The sequence below is a fragment of the Vombatus ursinus genome, unplaced genomic scaffold (genome assembly GCF_900497805.2).
Source record: "Vombatus ursinus unplaced genomic scaffold, bare-nosed wombat genome assembly UNPS02014770.1, whole genome shotgun sequence".
NCBI lineage: Eukaryota > Metazoa > Chordata > Mammalia > Diprotodontia > Vombatidae > Vombatus > Vombatus ursinus.
The window spans coordinates 25519647-25538012 of NW_020954548.1; the positions used below are offsets into that span (position 1 = coordinate 25519647).

Sequence of the window (18366 nt, forward strand, 5' to 3'; positions counted from 1 at the left end):
CAAGGTTTGCCTTTTATAATGGTAAATAGTTTAGATAATGCCTAACAAGGAATATGTATGTAGAGAGTTCACATGAATTTCATGATACCTTATGGAACAAGCAAGGAAATATTTAGGAAAAAAGAAACAAGAACTTCCATGTTCTCTGTAATGTGACAGACAGACATTTTCCAAAGTTACAGCACCTTTACACAGGTTAAAAAACCAAACTAAAACAAAAACAGTTCAATACAGAATAATTTAAATACAGGGATGTTTTATTAAGAAAAAGTCAGGAAGAAATAGTTTAGCCTAACTATACTAGCAAAGGTAATACTTGCTCTTTAATACAAGGAAACAGAATTGCTAGAGAATTCCATTGGGGAGAAGTAGCAGGATCCCAGATTTGTGACTGCAGGGGTCTCCCAGTGAGACCACCCCTCCACCACTGCAAATCAGCAGCTCCTTTTGGAGGGTCTTGGAGAGCTGCTAGGGGCACTGAGAGGCACTGCCATTGTTACAGAACCAGGATGTGGGTGTATGAAATAGGACTTGAGCTTCCTGATTTTGAGACCATTGTTTCTCAGACTTCTGTATAATTAATTTAATGCTTCTGTGGAATTGGAATCAGAAATAATGGTCTTGAATTTTGGCTCTGCTTTTTATTCGAAGTGTGACTCTGGACACTTCTCTCTGTGCTTCAGTTTCTTCAGCTATAAAATGAAGGACTTGGCTTGATTTCTAAAGTTCTAAGGTGTCTTTCAGCCTTAACATTCTATAATTCTGTTCATATAACCTTGAGACCTTCCAAAACAAGTGAATGACCACATCTAGGTATGTCTTGATATCTTGATTTCTTCACAGTATAAATGAACATATATGAAAATAATGCTAGTAAGTCACTATTTTGAATAGTTTTCCATTAGTATAAACCAACTTTCATAACCTACTGATACTTTTTTTTACTTTACCTTATAACCAACAAAATTCAAATGGCTGGGATTAGAAATAGGATTTAAGATCATGAAACAAAGATGGTAACTTGCAAATCTGGTGATGGAACTCATTACTTGGAAGCTCCGTTATCATCATGCTATTACCAATTGAACAGTGTGTAGGATAATTTTTTATTTTATAAAGAATCTCAGAATACTTCATAAATTTGTGATAAATAGAAAGCTATGCTATTTAGGCATAGGATTTTGTACCTTCTAGGCCAAATGCAAAACCAGGTTAAAAGACTCAAACTAATTTTGAAAATTAAAATCAAGCTTTTATTCTTAAACCAACAATTAAACTAAAGAAAATAAAAACTTAAATAAGTATAAGTATAGGGTCATTACCTTTCTCTGTCAACAAATGGATGCACAAGAATAATATTCTGTCATGGCATAGTACAGTAGGAAAAACTCCAACAACAGAAAACATTAAGAATGCCTGGTTTGGTTTTGAATGCTCTTTAGGCCCAAGAGCCTCAGGAATAGCAGTGGGCCTCCAACCATTAGCCATGCTTTGGGCCTGGCTCCTGCCAGTCATTATCCAGAGGAGCAGCACCTGTAGGAAACCATCAACCCAACCCCCAACCCCTACTGCCACTGAAGGGTCAGGCAAGTCGTCTAGTTAAAGGAGCAAGTTACCCTGAAGGAGAAAAAGGAGGCAGCATGTGCCAAGTGGGTCAAACCACTTCTAACACCACCTTTCCGAAGATGCTGGTGGAGACACCCAAGGTCCTTGAGTCCAAGAATTCCAGGAATAGCAGCGCCCCCTAGATTATGGGCCTTGTTTTCAGCTTGACTCTCGTAGCCACCATTGAGGTGGGAGTAAATTTTGTGGAGAATAGGTGTGACATCTCTGCTACCCTGAATTGTAACCATCAACTGCAGACCATCAACTATGGACAGATAAACCCAAGAGCCCTAGTTCTTCTTCTCAGACCACCAGGTTGGCTTCCATCCTGACTCATGAAGCCTTCATCCAAGGACAAAACCCTTATGGAGATACAATCCAGAAACTCCCTGCAAATGTTGTTGCCCTAGACTCCTCAGCAGTCATAGCTGCTAAGGATGGGGGAGAAAAAGTACAGAATGCACTCACTCCCTTCTCTTTGGTTAGCTTCACAACCTCTTTGAAGACTTTCTCACCTAGCTATCCTCATCATAGACAAAGCCCTGGGGATCTATTCTTCCAACTGACAACTATTTCTCCCAGAAAAATATTTCAGGAAAGCCCTAGAAATACTTCACATCATTCACACCTCCTACCAACCCCCTCCCTAGTTCTGGAACCATGAACCAAATCAAATAAATTCTACTTTAGTTCCTGGAGAGGGGTGTCTATCTACACTCTTCCATGAACCCATTTATCATCTCAATAGACTTTTAAACCAAGATCCCCTACCTGGCCACGACTCCCTTAGATGGTTAATTTCCCTCATTAAGATTTCAGTAAAATCCTTGACTGCCTTTGCTTTTTTATCTGTATCCTCAGAGCTTACTTAGCACAATATTTGGCATACATATTAAGAGCTTAATAAATGCTTTTTCATTTCACATTCATTCAGTCATAGTCCTTGGTATCACAAACATCAAAAATCACTTTGGTTTTACTAATGGAAATGACATTAAAGAAGACACATTATCCTGTCTTCTTACTGAACCCTAAAAGACAACTGGGCCTTTCTGTAAGACTTTCAGCTGAAACTTCCTGTATATGCTGTCTTTCCCATGAGATTGAGAGCTTTTTGAGAAAAGGGTCTATCTTGTTTTTCTATTTGTATCCTCAGTGCTTAACACAGTGCTCTGAATATAATAAACATTGGACAAATGCCTTTTTATTTATTCATTCACTCACATAATTATTTTATTTTTAAAAGTTTTATTGTTCCCTTCTGTTTTTTAACACCAGTCATTTCTTCCTAAATCCTTCCTCTCTGCTCTCTCACCCCTCTATTGAACCCTTTGTTGTAAAAAGAAAAACATGAAAGCAAAACCAACTAAAACAGGAACTCTATCAGACAATGCACACACTACATGGCACCTATTTTATCACCCCCCCCAAATCTCCACAGAGAGGAGAGAACTCACATAATTACTTCTTAAAGGAAAAATATTTTTTGCTTCAGAATGTGTTGAAATGTAAAATGTTTTACAAATAATTGAAATGACAAATTCTCAAAAGATGGAAGTTTGTACTTTGTAACATTAAGTGTTCTGAAAAATATAACTTACCAGAATATGGGACTTTCACCAGGTTCTTTCACTTTGTAGTATTCTTTATCTTGTGGCAGGACTTTCGTCAATCCAAAATCTCCAATTTTAACTCTATTCTCATTTTCCACTAAAATATTTCTCGTGGCCAGATCTCTATGGATATATCTTTTCGTACCAAGATACTCCATTCCCTTTGAATAAAGAACATATGGTTCATTTAACTAATTTTATGAAATGTAAACAAAATCCCCTATTAATGATTTTGCCTCCTAAATCTTCCCTGTCTCAGGTGTTAAGAATACTTCTTAGGAAGTACATCAATAGTACAATTTTACCATGACAAATAAACTGTTGCAGTTAATATACAGAGCAGCTAGGTGGTGTAGTGGATAACTGGGCATGAAGTCAGAGACCTGAGTTCCAATATGGCCTCAGACACTACCTATGCTTACCCTGGGGCAAGTCACTTAACTTTGTTTACCTCAGTTTCCTTATCTGTAAAATGAGCTGGAGAAGGAAATAGCAAACCACTCCAGTACCTTTGCCAAAACAAAACAAAAACACCAAATGGCCTCAAGAAGAGCTGGACATGACTAAAATGACTGAATGAAAACAAAGTTAATATATGGTCATCTTCACTCTAGCTAACTCCATTACATTCCAAACCTATTAATATAGGATTGATAGTGTGGCATAATACAAAGAATGCTGGGCTTAAAATGAGGTAAATGGGGTTCAAATCCTTGCTCTGCTACCTCTCTTAGCCTGTTCCTTCAACTAAAATGGAGATAATATTTATACTACCTTATCTTGTAAGGAAAGTACTTTGTAAATCTTCAAAATACTACTACGAGTAGTTGTTACAACATGCAGGGATAATGGGGGCCCGGTTCATGCACAGAATTCCTGGGATTGTGTATCCTCTTGAGGGAAGATTATTTCTGGGAGAGTCATGATGATGTGGTAGTAAAGTACACTGGAGAAACTGTGAAGGATATGTAGATATTCTATAACTTGTTCTGGTAAGCTAATTGAGTGGTGAATGGGAAGTTCTTTGATTGGCTGAGGAGACATTCAGAAGGTCTGAGTTGGCTTCCACCATCTCTTTTGTCTCAGTCCCTCTCAGCTCTGTTTTCTCTCATGGGATCCAGTGAGACACAACACTGTTAGGGGACAGGCCTTGGGGCTTTTCTCCCCATCAAGGCCATGTGGTGCCAAGTAATAATTCTTGGTTCCTGGCCTCTGCATTTGTTTTTTACAGCCAGGAAACCATTGATGCCCCGTGGAGCAAGGAGACCTTTTTAAGTCTCAGGACAGTGGAATCTGAGAGTCCTCATCTGGCAGTCAGGAAATACATGGATGTGAATTTGGAATGAATGTTATGGGAGGGACTAAACTAAGACTATATCTTCAAGGTGTTGGGGAAACTATGTTTTTTCTTGTTAAATTTTTAAAGTAAATATCCCTTTGTAAAAGTTAATTGATATTAAATGGTTAAAAGGAACTGAGGTACTATTCATCTCGGGTACCTATTAGAGTAAGGGGAACAAAACTGGTAGGGGCTCAATACTGACAGCAGTAGAGAGACCCCCCATATCCACCAGAGTATACTAGCATACTAACTATTTGAGCACTTTTGCTATGCACATAGGAGTAAATTTCAAGATTCCTATGCCTACCAAAGAAATGTCATAAGGGATCATTTATAGTTATTTAAATAATCTTTTTCAGATTTGCGAAGCATTTTATATAAATTATTTAATTTGATCCTCAGAACCCTGGAAGGTAGGTGCTATTATTATCCACGTATTACAGATGACAAAACTGAGGCTGCAAGAGGTCACATTACTTGCCTAGGGTAAGGTAAGTAAGCTACTAAGGGTTATATTTGAACTTAGTTTTTCCTAACTCAAGGCCCAGAACTCTATGTACTATATACCACTTAGTTGCCTCACTTTGAGAAAAAAAAGGTTGAAAAAGGTATAGGTTTTTTTGGACAAGGTCATTTACGTTAATAGGTCAGTATTTGAAGAAAAAAAAGAATAATGTTATATTCAGATATGGTGAATGTATTAAAATGGTGACCAGGATGTTACCTTGCAGATCTGAGATGTATACTGCAGAAGTTTCTTATGATCCAGCCTTTCCTTATGTTTTTGGAGATAGTCACGTAAACTTCCATAAGGTAAATATTCCATAATTAGTCTCAGGTTACGACGGCCTTGCAATTTACAAGTGAAAAATTAAGATTATTATTTTGATTAAAATTTTTTGGAAGGAAACCCCAACAACTCAATTTGGAGTCAAATACATAAATCTGAGACAAATTATAAAACAATTATAAATAATATTCACCATTGAGGATCTTCCATCCATTTGAATATTTCAAGTCCCAACTTTATTTGAAAATCTGAGAGTGTTGGCTCCAATTTCTATGCTATAAATATTTAAACCACACATCCCAGCAGCAGGGATAACTGCAATAAGTCCTAAGTAGACATACTGACTATCTCTCTCTCTTTCTATCCACCCATATCACTAGATCTCTAATTTCATTGGTGTAAGGGACTCCTGTTGCAAAAACTCCCTCTACCAATGTAAAGCGGCACATTCTCTATAATTAATGGTCTCAGAGTACTGAAAGGTTAAGTAACCTACCCAGAGACACAGCCCATATGTGTTAGAAGTAGCCTCACTCCAGGGCAGGCTTTCTATTCTCTATACCAAGCTATATTTTATATAAAGAGCTTATCTCCTTTTTTATGTCTTAGCCAACATAAAAATCATTTCAGTGTTGAATAGAGTACAAGAGACACTCAGAATTCACAAGGTTCCCATTTCTCTACAGGTGCTCAAAATAAAGATGGGAAGGGAGGTGTTGGGAGGAACCAATTATGTAAGAGAAGGAATGTGACCTACACTGGCTTATCTCCTCTTTCTCTTCTTACCTCCTTCTCAAAATGGAAGCTTCCAATCACCATAGCCAATCTAGACTACATATTGAATAGACTGATAAAAACTACAAATGGTCCTAGAAAGCTTAATCCTTTCAGAGGACTACTGGCATTCCCAAAGAGAAGCTTATCAACTCACAAAATATTGGCAGAATAAATATGGAAGAAATATTTGAACCTTCTGGTGCTCCTCATCTACTCTAGATGGCTCTCCCCTCCCACATCACAACTAGCTGTTATGTAGTGAGCATTTATTAATAGCACTTTTACATCCTACACAATGTGCTAGGTATTGGGGATACAAAAATAAAACTGAAACTGTTCCTGCCCTCAAGGAGTTTATATTCTATTGGAGGATATATGCATGTAACCAAGTCTAGTAGTCTGCCAGGAAAGAAACTACAGGGAACCATAAGTGTACAATAGTATGTAGGTTAACACCATCTAATGGCTTTGCCTTACTTTTGTCACTGTATCTGGCTCCATAGGGCTTAGTCAAAACAAAGAATTATCACTAGTATAGAGATGGGTTTAGTACAGAGAATGTTTCAAACTTCAATAGAGAATACTTAAATGCTGAGAGTTCCCCCTGTACTGTATTCAATTTATCTTCATTTAGTCTTTTGTTAAAAAAGAAATTAGTTTTTTTTTCTGAATTTAAGCAACACCAAAGAAAATGGGTGTGAGAATACAGGGCAGACCAGAAAAGTCTATCTCTTTCCCATTCTCTTAACCATCTCTGGTGCTTACTTACAAACTCACAATAATTAATACCTTTCACTGACAGGTTATTCAAGAAGAGACAGAGCAAAACCAGTGGATTATAGGTGTACAACTTTAATTCCTGCTACTTGGAAGGCAGAGGCTGCTTGAGCTTGGGAGTTCTGAGCTCCAACAGGACTAAAGCTGATTAAATATCTGTACTAAGCCTGGCACCAATGTGGAAAGCCCCCTGGAAGGGAGGGAGCCACCAGACTGAAGAAGCAGCAGGAACCAGTTCAGCTTAGAAAAAGGGCAGATCAGACTTTATTAGACTTAGCTCTTCTGAGCAATGCAATGATCTAAGACAATTCCAAAAGACTCACGATGGAAAATGCTATCCACATTCAGAGAAAGAACTGTGGAGTCTGAATCCAGATCGAAACATACTATTTTCTCTTTTTTTGGTTGCTTTTTGTGTTTTCTTTCTCATGGTTTTTCCTTTTTGTTTCAAACCTTCTTTCACAACATGACTAATGTGGAAATATGTTTAATATAATCATATGTGTATAGCCTACATCAGATTGCATGCTGTCTTGAGAAAGGGAGAGCAGAGGGAAAATTTAGAATTCAAAATCTTATAAAAGTGAATGTTGAAAACTAAAAATAAATAAATTAATTTAAAAAGAAAGGAAGAAAGAAAGAAAGAAAGAAAGAGGGCAGGTCATAACCTCTGTGGCTAATCCGTAGTGGGATTGTGCCCATGAGTGGTCACTGAACTTCCAGACTGGATAGGATAGGGAGACCCAATCTCAAGGGAAAAAACAAAGGACTGGGCAAAGACTTCTTATAGCTACCATACATAATCTCAACTGGACACATACACTCTTTCTTCCAGGTAATTCCTGCAGTTCATTCAGATCTGCTGCAGGTTTATTAAAGATATCAATCTACTCTTGAATTACTGAAGACATACTTGATTAGAAAATAAGTTTCCACACGCCCCATACCAGCACTGTAGCACACTCCCTTGTATTTAACAATGTTGTCATGTTGCAGAGATTTAAGAATTTCAATTTCTCTTTCAAAGTCTCTCAGGTGCTCCTCAGTACTGTGCTGTAACTTTTTCACAGCCACCACTTCACCAGTGTTGTCTTGTAGAGGGTCATATCGGCACATTTCCACACTCCCAAAATTACCCTAAACAATAAATAAAAGCGTTTTCATTAATATGTAACTTTTTCAGTTTTTCTTTAGGTCATTATAAGATAAATAAACAACACTTGACTAGTTTTTAATTGTATAGTGAATCTTAGAAAGGAATCATTGGGGTTTGAAAATGAGAACTTTATTCCAATAAAAAAGTACTACTTCACATAAAAAGAAAGTTAATTTATGGGTATTACCCCAAAGGCATTATAGTTGAAAATTAAAAAAAATTTTTTTTTACAATAAAAGACTATTAGGAATTTTGGAAAGAGCAGTGTTAGTTGAGTGAAGAGTTCAGAAGCCAGACTACAATAGGTTGGGATTCTTCAGCTATATAATACATTTTTCTTTGATAGAGTCATAGTCAATATCTGCTTTCTTCACTTAGTTTTATTTCATAAAATTATTTTCATAATGTTTTGTATCTCTGTTCTTGTTATTCTTTAATATCTCAATATGTCAATACTTGCAAAATGTGATTTTGTCAGTGAAGACTAAGCTCTTTTTCTGACACAAATTGTAATTGTACTGTAATTTAGTAGACAGTCTTCCAGAACTGCTGTGGCTAAAAAATTTATCACAGTGTGGCCAATATTGGAATGAAACTCTCAATACCTTGGATGATAGAGACAATTCACATGGGTGGGCCACATAAAAGTCTTATTTTTCAACTGGTATAATCTATGAGAACTCTGGGTCATCTCCATGCCATGATGGGCATCAGAATAAGGATTTAGGGGAGGAACTGTTGTTATAAATTGCATTATAACATATAATTGTGTGTTTGAAGTGAATTTTGGAAATTTTCAAATGCGGGGGAGTCCTCTACTGGATATAAATCCTTCATCTAATTCTCTATGTGCTAAATGATACCCTTTAAAAGAGTCAGATACTATAGGAGGTGTCATGGCATTTGTAACTTGGCGCTTTCAACATGATTTTGCCCAAAGTTATGTAATTTCTTGCCTTTTGCTTTTATTTCACTGATTCTTGAGGGCAGGGACTGCCTAATTTTTGTACTTGCCTCCCCAGGATCCAGCACAGTGACTGGCACATAGTAGTGCCTTAATAAATGCTTTTTCATTCATTCATTTATCCTCACAACATCCCTTTTTAGACATGAAGGTAGAGCAGAATGGTATAGTGAAAAAAACACTCACCTAGAAGTTGGAATTAGGGTTAATCATTTATTAATCCTGGACAAATCATTTAACTTCTTTTAATTTTTTAAAATGAGTAAACTGAAATAAATAATCCTTAAAATTCCTTCCAGATTTAAAACTAAATTATAATTCTTGACAGACAAGTGAAACTGAGGCACAATCTTAACCAGTTTAGAAACTCAAGGCAGAGCTTAGATTATAATTCAAGATATTTTTCCTACTGCATATACTACCTCACTTTTAATATCTATTGAATTGTGGGAAGCAAGGGCATTTACTGTGAAGCAGCACAGTGTAGTGCAAAGGGCACTGGATTTAAAGTCAGGAGTCCTGAGTTCAAATCATGACTAACATTTATGAGCTATTTAACCACTTAACCTCTGTATCATTTTCACTAGTCTGTAAAATTGGGACAAAAATGCTTAATTACAGGAAGACAGTGGAGCAGTAGAAGGAGCACGGGATTTAGAGTCAGAAATAAACGGATAAATCCTTAGCTGCATGACCATGGGTGTCACTTCATCTCTCTAGATCTCAGTTTCTTCATCTGAATGACCTGTATCATTCCTCAGTGCTCTAAATCCTAAGACTCTGGTTTTATCCCCTTTTGTTTTAGAAAAAAATATATATATGTCCCCCCCACTTTTTGGTGAGTCAGTCGGGGGTTAAGTGACTTGCCCAGGGTCACACAACTAGTAAATGTCAAGTGTCTGAGGCCGGACTTTAACTCAGGTCCTCCTGACTCCAAGGCTGGAGCTCTATCCACTGTGCCACCTAGCTGCCCCCTTTAGAAAATATTCTTTGTTAACATGGTCACTATGTAAACCTCAAGCAAATAATGAAGATTATCAGCAACAATGTGAAAATATTAAAATAAAATATTACTTTTTGTTGAGGAAATAAATGAAAAACATTTATATATAAAAAGTTCCCTAGACTATTTTCACTATTGAGCTAACTGAAAGGAATAACAGTAAGTCAGTCAACAAACATTTATTACCCATCACTTATGAACCCATCATTGGGGATACAAAGAAAAGAAAAAAAATCTCTGCCCTCGAGGAGTTCACATTTGAATGGGGAGAGACCAAATATGAATAACTACATACATACAATATAAATAGAGAAAATAAGATGGAAGATAATCTCAAAGATTAGACATTAGCAGTTGGTGGGAATAGAGAAAGGCTGCCTGCAGAGTCTTGAAGGAGGCCAGGAAAATTCAGAAGCAGACATGATGATGGAGAGCAACCCAAGTATGGGGCAGAGCTAGTACAAGGGCACAGAAACAAGGAACACGAAGCAGCTCAGTGAATATGGACTGGAGAGTTTAAGAGCCTACATTATGGAGGCAAATCCACCAGTTCTTTTGTGAAATGTAACGAAGCAGCAAGATAATGGAGATGGGTATTTAATTACATATGCAATTACATTTTCCAAGGGTAACATCCCAGCAAAGCAACAAAAATAAGCAGATTAGACAAAGAGTATAGCCTTTGTCTTCAAGCATGAAGAATGATAATTCAACTGGGCATTTCCATATTTAAGGAAGTGTAATTATTATTAAAAAAAAATAAAGCCACTCCATTTGTAATGCTTTGTTTTCTATCTTCTGTAAACCAATTTATAAAAACTGTATTTAATTGTCAACATATTTAGAAAATGCTGTCCTTGTAGTCTTCCCAATTTCCTTTGAATCTATGTTTTACATTCAAAAATTTAGCTGATCAGTCAAATGCAAAAAAATAAGACCCCCCCCATTGCACCCCATTCCAAAGGAGAATTACTGAATAAAAAGTAAAGAAAATGGAACAGTGTGAACAACATGACAAAGGGGTCTCCCTGAATTAACTATAGAGGATGATTTTAGCTGAAACTAGCAGCAGAGAACCTCTTATAAGAAGTAGTGATGGCTTAAAGACATTTGGACTCTATCTTTCAATCCCCTGGTTCTGATGGGAGTGCTTTTGTCCTTATCTTGTCAGGGCCCAGCCTCCACACCACTTCCCCACTATCTTCTTCTTCTTTTTTTTTTGGCTAGGCAATGGGGCTAAGTGACTTGTCCAGTGTCACACAGCTACTAAGGGTTATGTGTCTGAGGCTGGATTTGAACTCAGGTCCTCCCGACTCCATGGCCAGAGCTCTATTCACTGTGCCACCTAGCTGTCCCTCCCTACTATCTTCTTAACATGACCCTTATGCTCCAACTATTTTCATTCTACCAGAATCCTAGACCTCACTCCTGGATCCCCTTGGCTCTGACAGGTGAACTTCCACCTTATCTTTCAGGGGCCCAAGACTCAATACCCTCTAATTTTAGTTTTCCTCACCATATTTCCCTTTGGGTTCCCTTCCCACCCCCTTTCCATACCCTTTTATGTGTTGTCTTCCCCTATTAAAATGTAAGCTCATTGCAGGAATTCTCTTGGTTGCTTTTATCTGTATCCCCAGTGTTTAGCACATAGTACTTAATCAATTTTCTCTTTTTACCTCTCTCCTTTTCCTTTCCCCCTCTAATCCCTCTTCCCTTTTTCCTTTTGCCCTCTCTGGGAATCCCATGGCAGCAGCACTACAGAAGCTGTGGGTGCAAGTAATAGAAATAATTTCTATTATTAAGGCTCTAGTATATAACTCTTGCCTTGACAGAGCTGGATTATTCTAGATGCTAATGGAATATTTTATTGGTGTTTTGGGAAACAAGCTTGCATTTTTGTGAAGAGTTTTGAGTTGATGATGAAACAACAGCATTTGAGGTCCAATTTTATCTGTACCAAAATCTGGTCCTGAAAGAACCATCCAATAGTTTGCTACCATAGGAACTTGCCACAATCATTGGATTGAGGCACTCTAAACTTGTCTACTAAAATACAATAACAAGCAAAAAAATCAGGTTATATGTTTTTACACCCCAAATCCATTTTAATTTTTAAAGATGCTGGCTAAGTCTCAAAATCTTTCTAAAGTCTTTTCTCTTGGAATATAAACAGAGTGCCATGGGTTTCATAGGGTTTGAGAGACTTCATTGATTTACTTAGATGAAAGCTCTTTGAAATATAGCACTATCCATAAAAATCAACATGTGTCCCAAAGTTTAAAAGGAAATTAAGTAATAAGACTTAAGTAACAGAACACTTGTTGAGTACTTAGTTACCCTGTGGTACACAGGGTATAGTGAGAGATAAAAAAATTAAGTTAAGGACATGATTTGTCTGCCTTTAAAATGTATATAAATTGAAGACAATGCTTAACACAATGGGAAACAACCAGTAAGCAATACAAGGGTATGTAATTAAGTGCTACATTATATAGTACTTCTTTTATACTAGAAAACCTGTTTATACTCTATGCCTCCACTTCCTCTCCTCTCTTTTTCGAAACCCTCTGCAACCTGGCTCCCTGCATCACTATTCAACTGAAACTACTCTCTCCAAAACTACCAATGATCTCTCTCTTTCTTTTTTTTTTAAACTTTTTAGGCAATTGGGGTTAAGTGACTTGCCCAGGGTCACACAGCTAGTAAGTGTCAGGTATTTGGTCTGAGCAATGATCTCTTAATCACCCAATCTAATAGACTCTTTTTGATCTTCCTTCTTCCTGACAAGTTTGAAACATATATTGTTGACCAACCTCCTCCTGGATATTTTCTCCTCACTGCTCTATCTTGGTTTTCCTCTTGCCTGTCTCACCTTTCCTTCTCAAGTCTCCTTTGCTGGTTTTGCATTGACAACACATCTACTAACCCCCAAAGCTCTCTTCTCCCACTTAGTGATCATATCAGCTCCCATGGGCTTGGCTACAATCTCTATGTAGATGTTTCCCAGCCCTAGTCTCTCTTCTGAGTTCTGGTCATGTACCACCAATCATCTAGGGTACGTTTTTATAACTAGATGTTCATGGACAGCTCAAACCCTACAAGTCAAAAAGAGAACTCATTATCTGTTCCCCCAAACCCTCCCCTCCCTTTCAAATTCCCTCTCACTGTTAAGGGCCTTGACACCTTTCTACTCACTCAGATTCACAATCTCAGGCCTCTTCAACTTCTCCACTCTATCTATGCAATATGTTGCCACATAATGACATCTGTACATCTGTTTTCTTCTCTCACATTGTCCTCACTTGAGTTCAAGCTCTAGTCTGGACAACTGCAACAATTTTCTAATTGTGATCTCTGCCTCAAGTCTTTCCCCTTTCCAATACACTCTCCACTGAGTTGCCAAAGCAGTTTTCCTAATGTGTAGGCCTAACCATGTCATACCTCTCTTCAGTAAAGTCCAGTGATTCCCTATCACTATTATTCAAATAAAGCCCTTTTTGGGCATATAAAGTTTTTTACCCAGACCCCTTCCTATCCTTCCAGTTTTTTTGTACTTTACTTTTCCCTCCATCAACTCTTTTGATCTATCTACACTGACCTACTTGATCTATCTACACTGACCTACTTGATGTGCTCACATAAAGCACTCACTCTCCTGCTTCCCTCTTTTAATTAGTTGTCTTCCATGTCTGGAATGCTCTCTCTCCTAAGAGTCTTCACCTTTTAGGATGTTTGGTTTCCTCCAAGGAACGGCTCCAGTGCCACTTTCTTCAGTAGGCCTTTCCTGATTCCCCTAGCAGGTAGAGCCTTCCCCTTTAAGGATATTTTTTCACATATTCTGTACCTATCTTGTATATGCTGATTCATCTCTATGTGGTCTCTTCCACTGCAGTGTAAGGCAGGGATTGCTTTTTTCCCTTTCCTTGCATTCTTAGTGCTCAGCACAGTGCCTGGCACATAGAAAGGACTTCATTATACAGTTGTTGTTTAACTAGCTGTAGTACAGAAAATAAGAGCTTTAGATATTTTTTTTAAAAAAGGGGATCAGAGAGGGCTAGAGTAATCAAATAAGTCTTCATTGTGAGGGTGGGCTGGACCTTTAAAAACAAGTATTATTTAGGCAAGTGGAAGAGGAATAGGAGAGCTTCCAGGACTGAGTAAATGCCTGGTGGCAGGTATTAGATTGATGCATTACTTAAGTTATGAGGAGACTGCTCTGGTCCGAATAGAAGGTGCATTTTGGGGAATAGGGGGAAATAAGATTACAGAGGCACCATCAAGAACAAATATGTCTGTAGTGTATCTTGTTGGAACAATTCAACCAGAAATAAAAGCAATAAAAGGTTACAAATGCAAAGATAGAAGCTACAACACATATATAGTCTATCAAATCAAATACGGTTAGGCACAGTGTGAAAAATACAATTAGGGATCAGAAGAATTCTGGGCCTGTTACTAAGCAGCTACCTAATGTTAGCTCAGTCACTTAATTTGCGGGGGACTTCAGTTTGTTCATCTGCAAAATAATATGATGAGGGTGTTGGTCTGAATAAATACTAAGATCTCTTTCTAGTTCTAAAATTTTATGACTCTACGAAAAAATTTCACAACTTACCTTTCCAAGTTGCTGTAGGAATTTAAGGTGTCTCTCTTCAAATTGTGTGGGATCTCTGTCTTCAAAAGCACCAGAAAATCCTAGGGCACCAATTCTCATATTTGGCAACATGTCATTTTCTGTTAGTAGTTCATAGTCTGAGGAAATAAAGAATTAGGTAAAATTTCACCATCAGGATTACTGGCATTTCCCCAATTAACAAATAATAGAAATATAATCATGACCTGGAAGATAAGATTAAGCTGGAAATAGTAAACAAGATCATGGAAGCTGCAAAATTAGCCACAAAAGTTTCACAAAAACGGGCATTTTCAATTTTCCACACAAAGAATGGTAAAATCTCTCAATCAAACAAATTCTGGAATTAACAAATACTTTTTTGGCACTGGGTAGTTTGGCACTCATTAGGAAAGATTTTATATTAAATTTATTCATAAGTAGTAAACACAAACCGGTATAGGAAATATCTGTTGCTAAATCAAATGCAAGTGATCCCAGTACTTAGTATAGTATTGTTCAAAGAGTAAAAATAAATGCTTTTTCATTCATTTATTCACCAATCATATTACAAATTAGTTCAGCATTCTAAAGGAGAAAGGAAAAACAAAGAAGTCTCCTACTTTGAGTAAAGGGTACAATAACAAAATGTAGTCATTAGTCAGGAAAGAATGGAAATATAGGCTAAATGTGTACCACAGAGCAGAGAGATCAGAAACCTTCAAAACCCTTTATATGACTACCTAGAAAAGAAGCTAATGTAGGAAAAAAAATTTTTTAAACTTTTTAATAGGAAGACTATTTAATCTAGGTGAATATGGAAGCCCACAAAAAGTGGCAGGTAAATTACACATTAAAAACTGGGCTGGCCAAAAAGAAATAAAAAGTTACTTTTTCAGAGGCCTCAAAGTCAATAAGAAGTTCATTAAAACATTATTATCAGCAATAATCTAGAGAAACAATGAGAGTACTTGGCCATTACCATACCTGGAGTGAGTAAGCTGTTAAGGTCTCGTATGATGGCTCGGAAAGAAGGCCTGAAGTCTGGCTCATAATCCATACAATTATTGATAAGATTTGCTAACTCTGTCCACTTTGGTGCAGGGAGCTGGTGTCTATCTTCATAGAACTGCAGTTTCTGTAATTAATGAACCAAACATTAAAGATGAATCATTGTGTGATGCCATAAAACTCTTATTAACAAGACAAAATGAAATAACTGTTAAAAAATTAAGCTAACCATTAAAAGAAAATGCAAAGGGTCACAGATTAAACACTTCTAATTTAAGACTTATATAAACTTACTCTTTGAGAATCTAATGCACTCAGAGGTTTGTCTCCTCCACTGCAGATTTCCCACAAAGTGGTACCAAAACTCCACTTATCTGCTGCCAAACTTAGGTTCTTAGGATTGTCAATACATTCAGGTGGAACCCATGGTATCCTCTCCTGAAGAACTGTTGAATCATATAACAAAATATGGTGATAAGGCTAAAAGAACTTTTCATTTAAAATTTGCTGATATGCAAGCTATTTTAAAAATAATCAGAATCACTGAATTTTTTAGAGCTAGAAGAGCCTAGAATTTTTTACAATATACCATGTCATCTCTACTATATTTACTAGAACTGGGGGGGGGAGGGAAGGGATAAGAATAAGCATTTATGCAGAGCCTACTATATGCCAGGCACTGTATTGAGCACTTTTACAAATACCTCATTTGATCTGCACAAGCACCCTTTCAAGGTAGGTGCTATTATTATTTCCATTTTACAGTTGAGTAAATTGAGGCAACATAAGTTAAGTGACTTGCTCAGGGACATACAGCTAATAAGTATCTGAGGCTAGATTTGAACTCAGGTCTTCCTGACTTTAGGCACAGCACTCCATCTACTACACCACCTAGTTGCCTCTAAACTATCTCCTGCATTAAAAAAACAAAAACAAAAACCACGCATACAAAAAAAAAGAACATTTTCTAAGCAAATTAGACTCAAATATTTTCATACATTTCTTTGCTTTTGTCACATTATCTGTTGGTTGAGCTGTTCTAATGGCTCAACATCAGTGTTAATTCTTTTTTTCATGTTAACAGTACATACGTTAAAGAGACAAGCTGCACACATAAGACTAGAGCCTTGGAATACCACGGAAGTGTTCCTAATACAGTTTGTTGTTTTCTTCCGTCAATACTTTCTAGGTTAAAGTCCTGAGGCCTGTAGTGCCACCAGAATTGTGCTAAGTAAGAAGGAGGGTATAGGATTTTGTATTCTTCCATATATACCCTGCTAGAATATAAACTCCTTGAAGACAAGGAATGCTTCATTTTTATCTTAGTATTTCCAACACCTAGTACAGTATCTGGAATATAGCAGATGCTTAAAAAATATTTAATAAAATTGAACTGAATTTGCTGACTTCTTGTTAGAACATTCAAAATTCTTAAATGCAGGAATAATATAGCATTTTACATACAGTATAAAAAAAACTTTATGAAGTTATAAGATGGTATCTCAGCTTTTGGCTGAAATGTTAAGTAGTCTGCAGCCTTATAGTTAATGGTTTAAAGTAGGAATAAAATGGTTCTTCTGCTGTAGAACAGATAATTACATATGTTAGCCTTTTCTCCTCATCTTTGAGGGTCAGGTCCCACAAGGCATTTCCTATCCTGTTTGCTTGACCAATTTAAGTACTACTGATAGTCACAAAAACCACAAAGTTTAAGGACCCAGGGGTTTTATCTGTAAAAATTCCAAAATGGTAATTAATTTAGATAATCCAAACATTCAATTTAATTAAAGTAAAAACAACATAAAAAATATTCAGGAGAATTATTTGGGTCAGGTAGATAAAAAATAATACTTATCTGATAATCTTACATTTCAATTAGTTGTGTTACATAGAAATTGCTTATTCTTTCAGTAGGCAAGAGATGAAAAAGTGAGGAAAAAACCCTAGAATCACATGAAGAGACAACTGAAGACTGGTTAAGGCTTCAGAGGATTAATATCCTGCATATTTTCTTAAATTTTTAATGAAAACAGGAAAAAATATCTGAAACACCCTTGTCTAACCATAAGAATATTGAGGAATCACTAATAAACAAAACATGAATATGACTCTGTTGCGTATTATTGTAAAAATTGTTAAAATATATAAAAGGCCTAAGAAGACCTGCATGTAATTTTTACTTAATTCTTATTTTACTACAAACATGTTAAAAATTTAATCTAGATTTTACTAATCAAGATCACAATAATACAATGAACAGTATTTTTTGTAAACCAACAGGCTATTTCAAGCTATCTCAAAATGAAACATATAGAAACATACAGAAAGCTAAATTAGAACAATGGAAAACTTACTGTCTTTTGGCAAAACTGTAATACTAATGCCAGGATCACTGAGCTTGATGAAAGGAGGATTTCCTGTCTTTCTGTCCTCTTCTCTGATTAGTAAAATGTTCTTAGTACATACATTACCATGAGTGAGGCTTTTTTCTTCCTATTAAAGGAGCACACACATACATTAGTATTAATTTGCCAATGTTTTGACTGTGTACAACATATGAAGAGAAACTGAGAAACATATATGATAAATATTTATTTGTAAAGTTAAGGAAATATAAGATACACTATATGTATCTCTGTTTCCCAAATTGTTACTTAAAAATAAAATTTTAATAATTATTTATTAATCCTCCTTAAATCTGAATTAGCTGTCTCTA

The 18366-nt window shown here is 36.5% G+C and overlaps 1 protein-coding gene across 2 annotated transcripts in view; it reads right to left on the reverse strand.

The window, feature by feature from the left end:
* The window catches only part of JAK2 (Janus kinase 2), a 129685-nt gene that overhangs the window by 2139 nt on the left and 109180 nt on the right, over window positions 1–18366 (reverse strand). For both annotated transcript variants that reach the window (XM_027862678.1, XM_027862676.1), the window contains exons 16-22: window positions 18005–18143; window positions 15945–16096; window positions 15627–15777; window positions 14643–14779; window positions 7852–8041; window positions 5285–5409; window positions 3207–3379 (exon numbers count right to left, since the gene is read on the reverse strand). In XM_027862678.1, coding sequence (XP_027718479.1) covers window positions 3207–3379; window positions 5285–5409; window positions 7852–8041; window positions 14643–14779; window positions 15627–15777; window positions 15945–16096; window positions 18005–18143 — 1067 coding nt within the window. The remainder of the gene's footprint in view (window positions 1–3206; window positions 3380–5284; window positions 5410–7851; window positions 8042–14642; window positions 14780–15626; window positions 15778–15944; window positions 16097–18004; window positions 18144–18366) is intronic.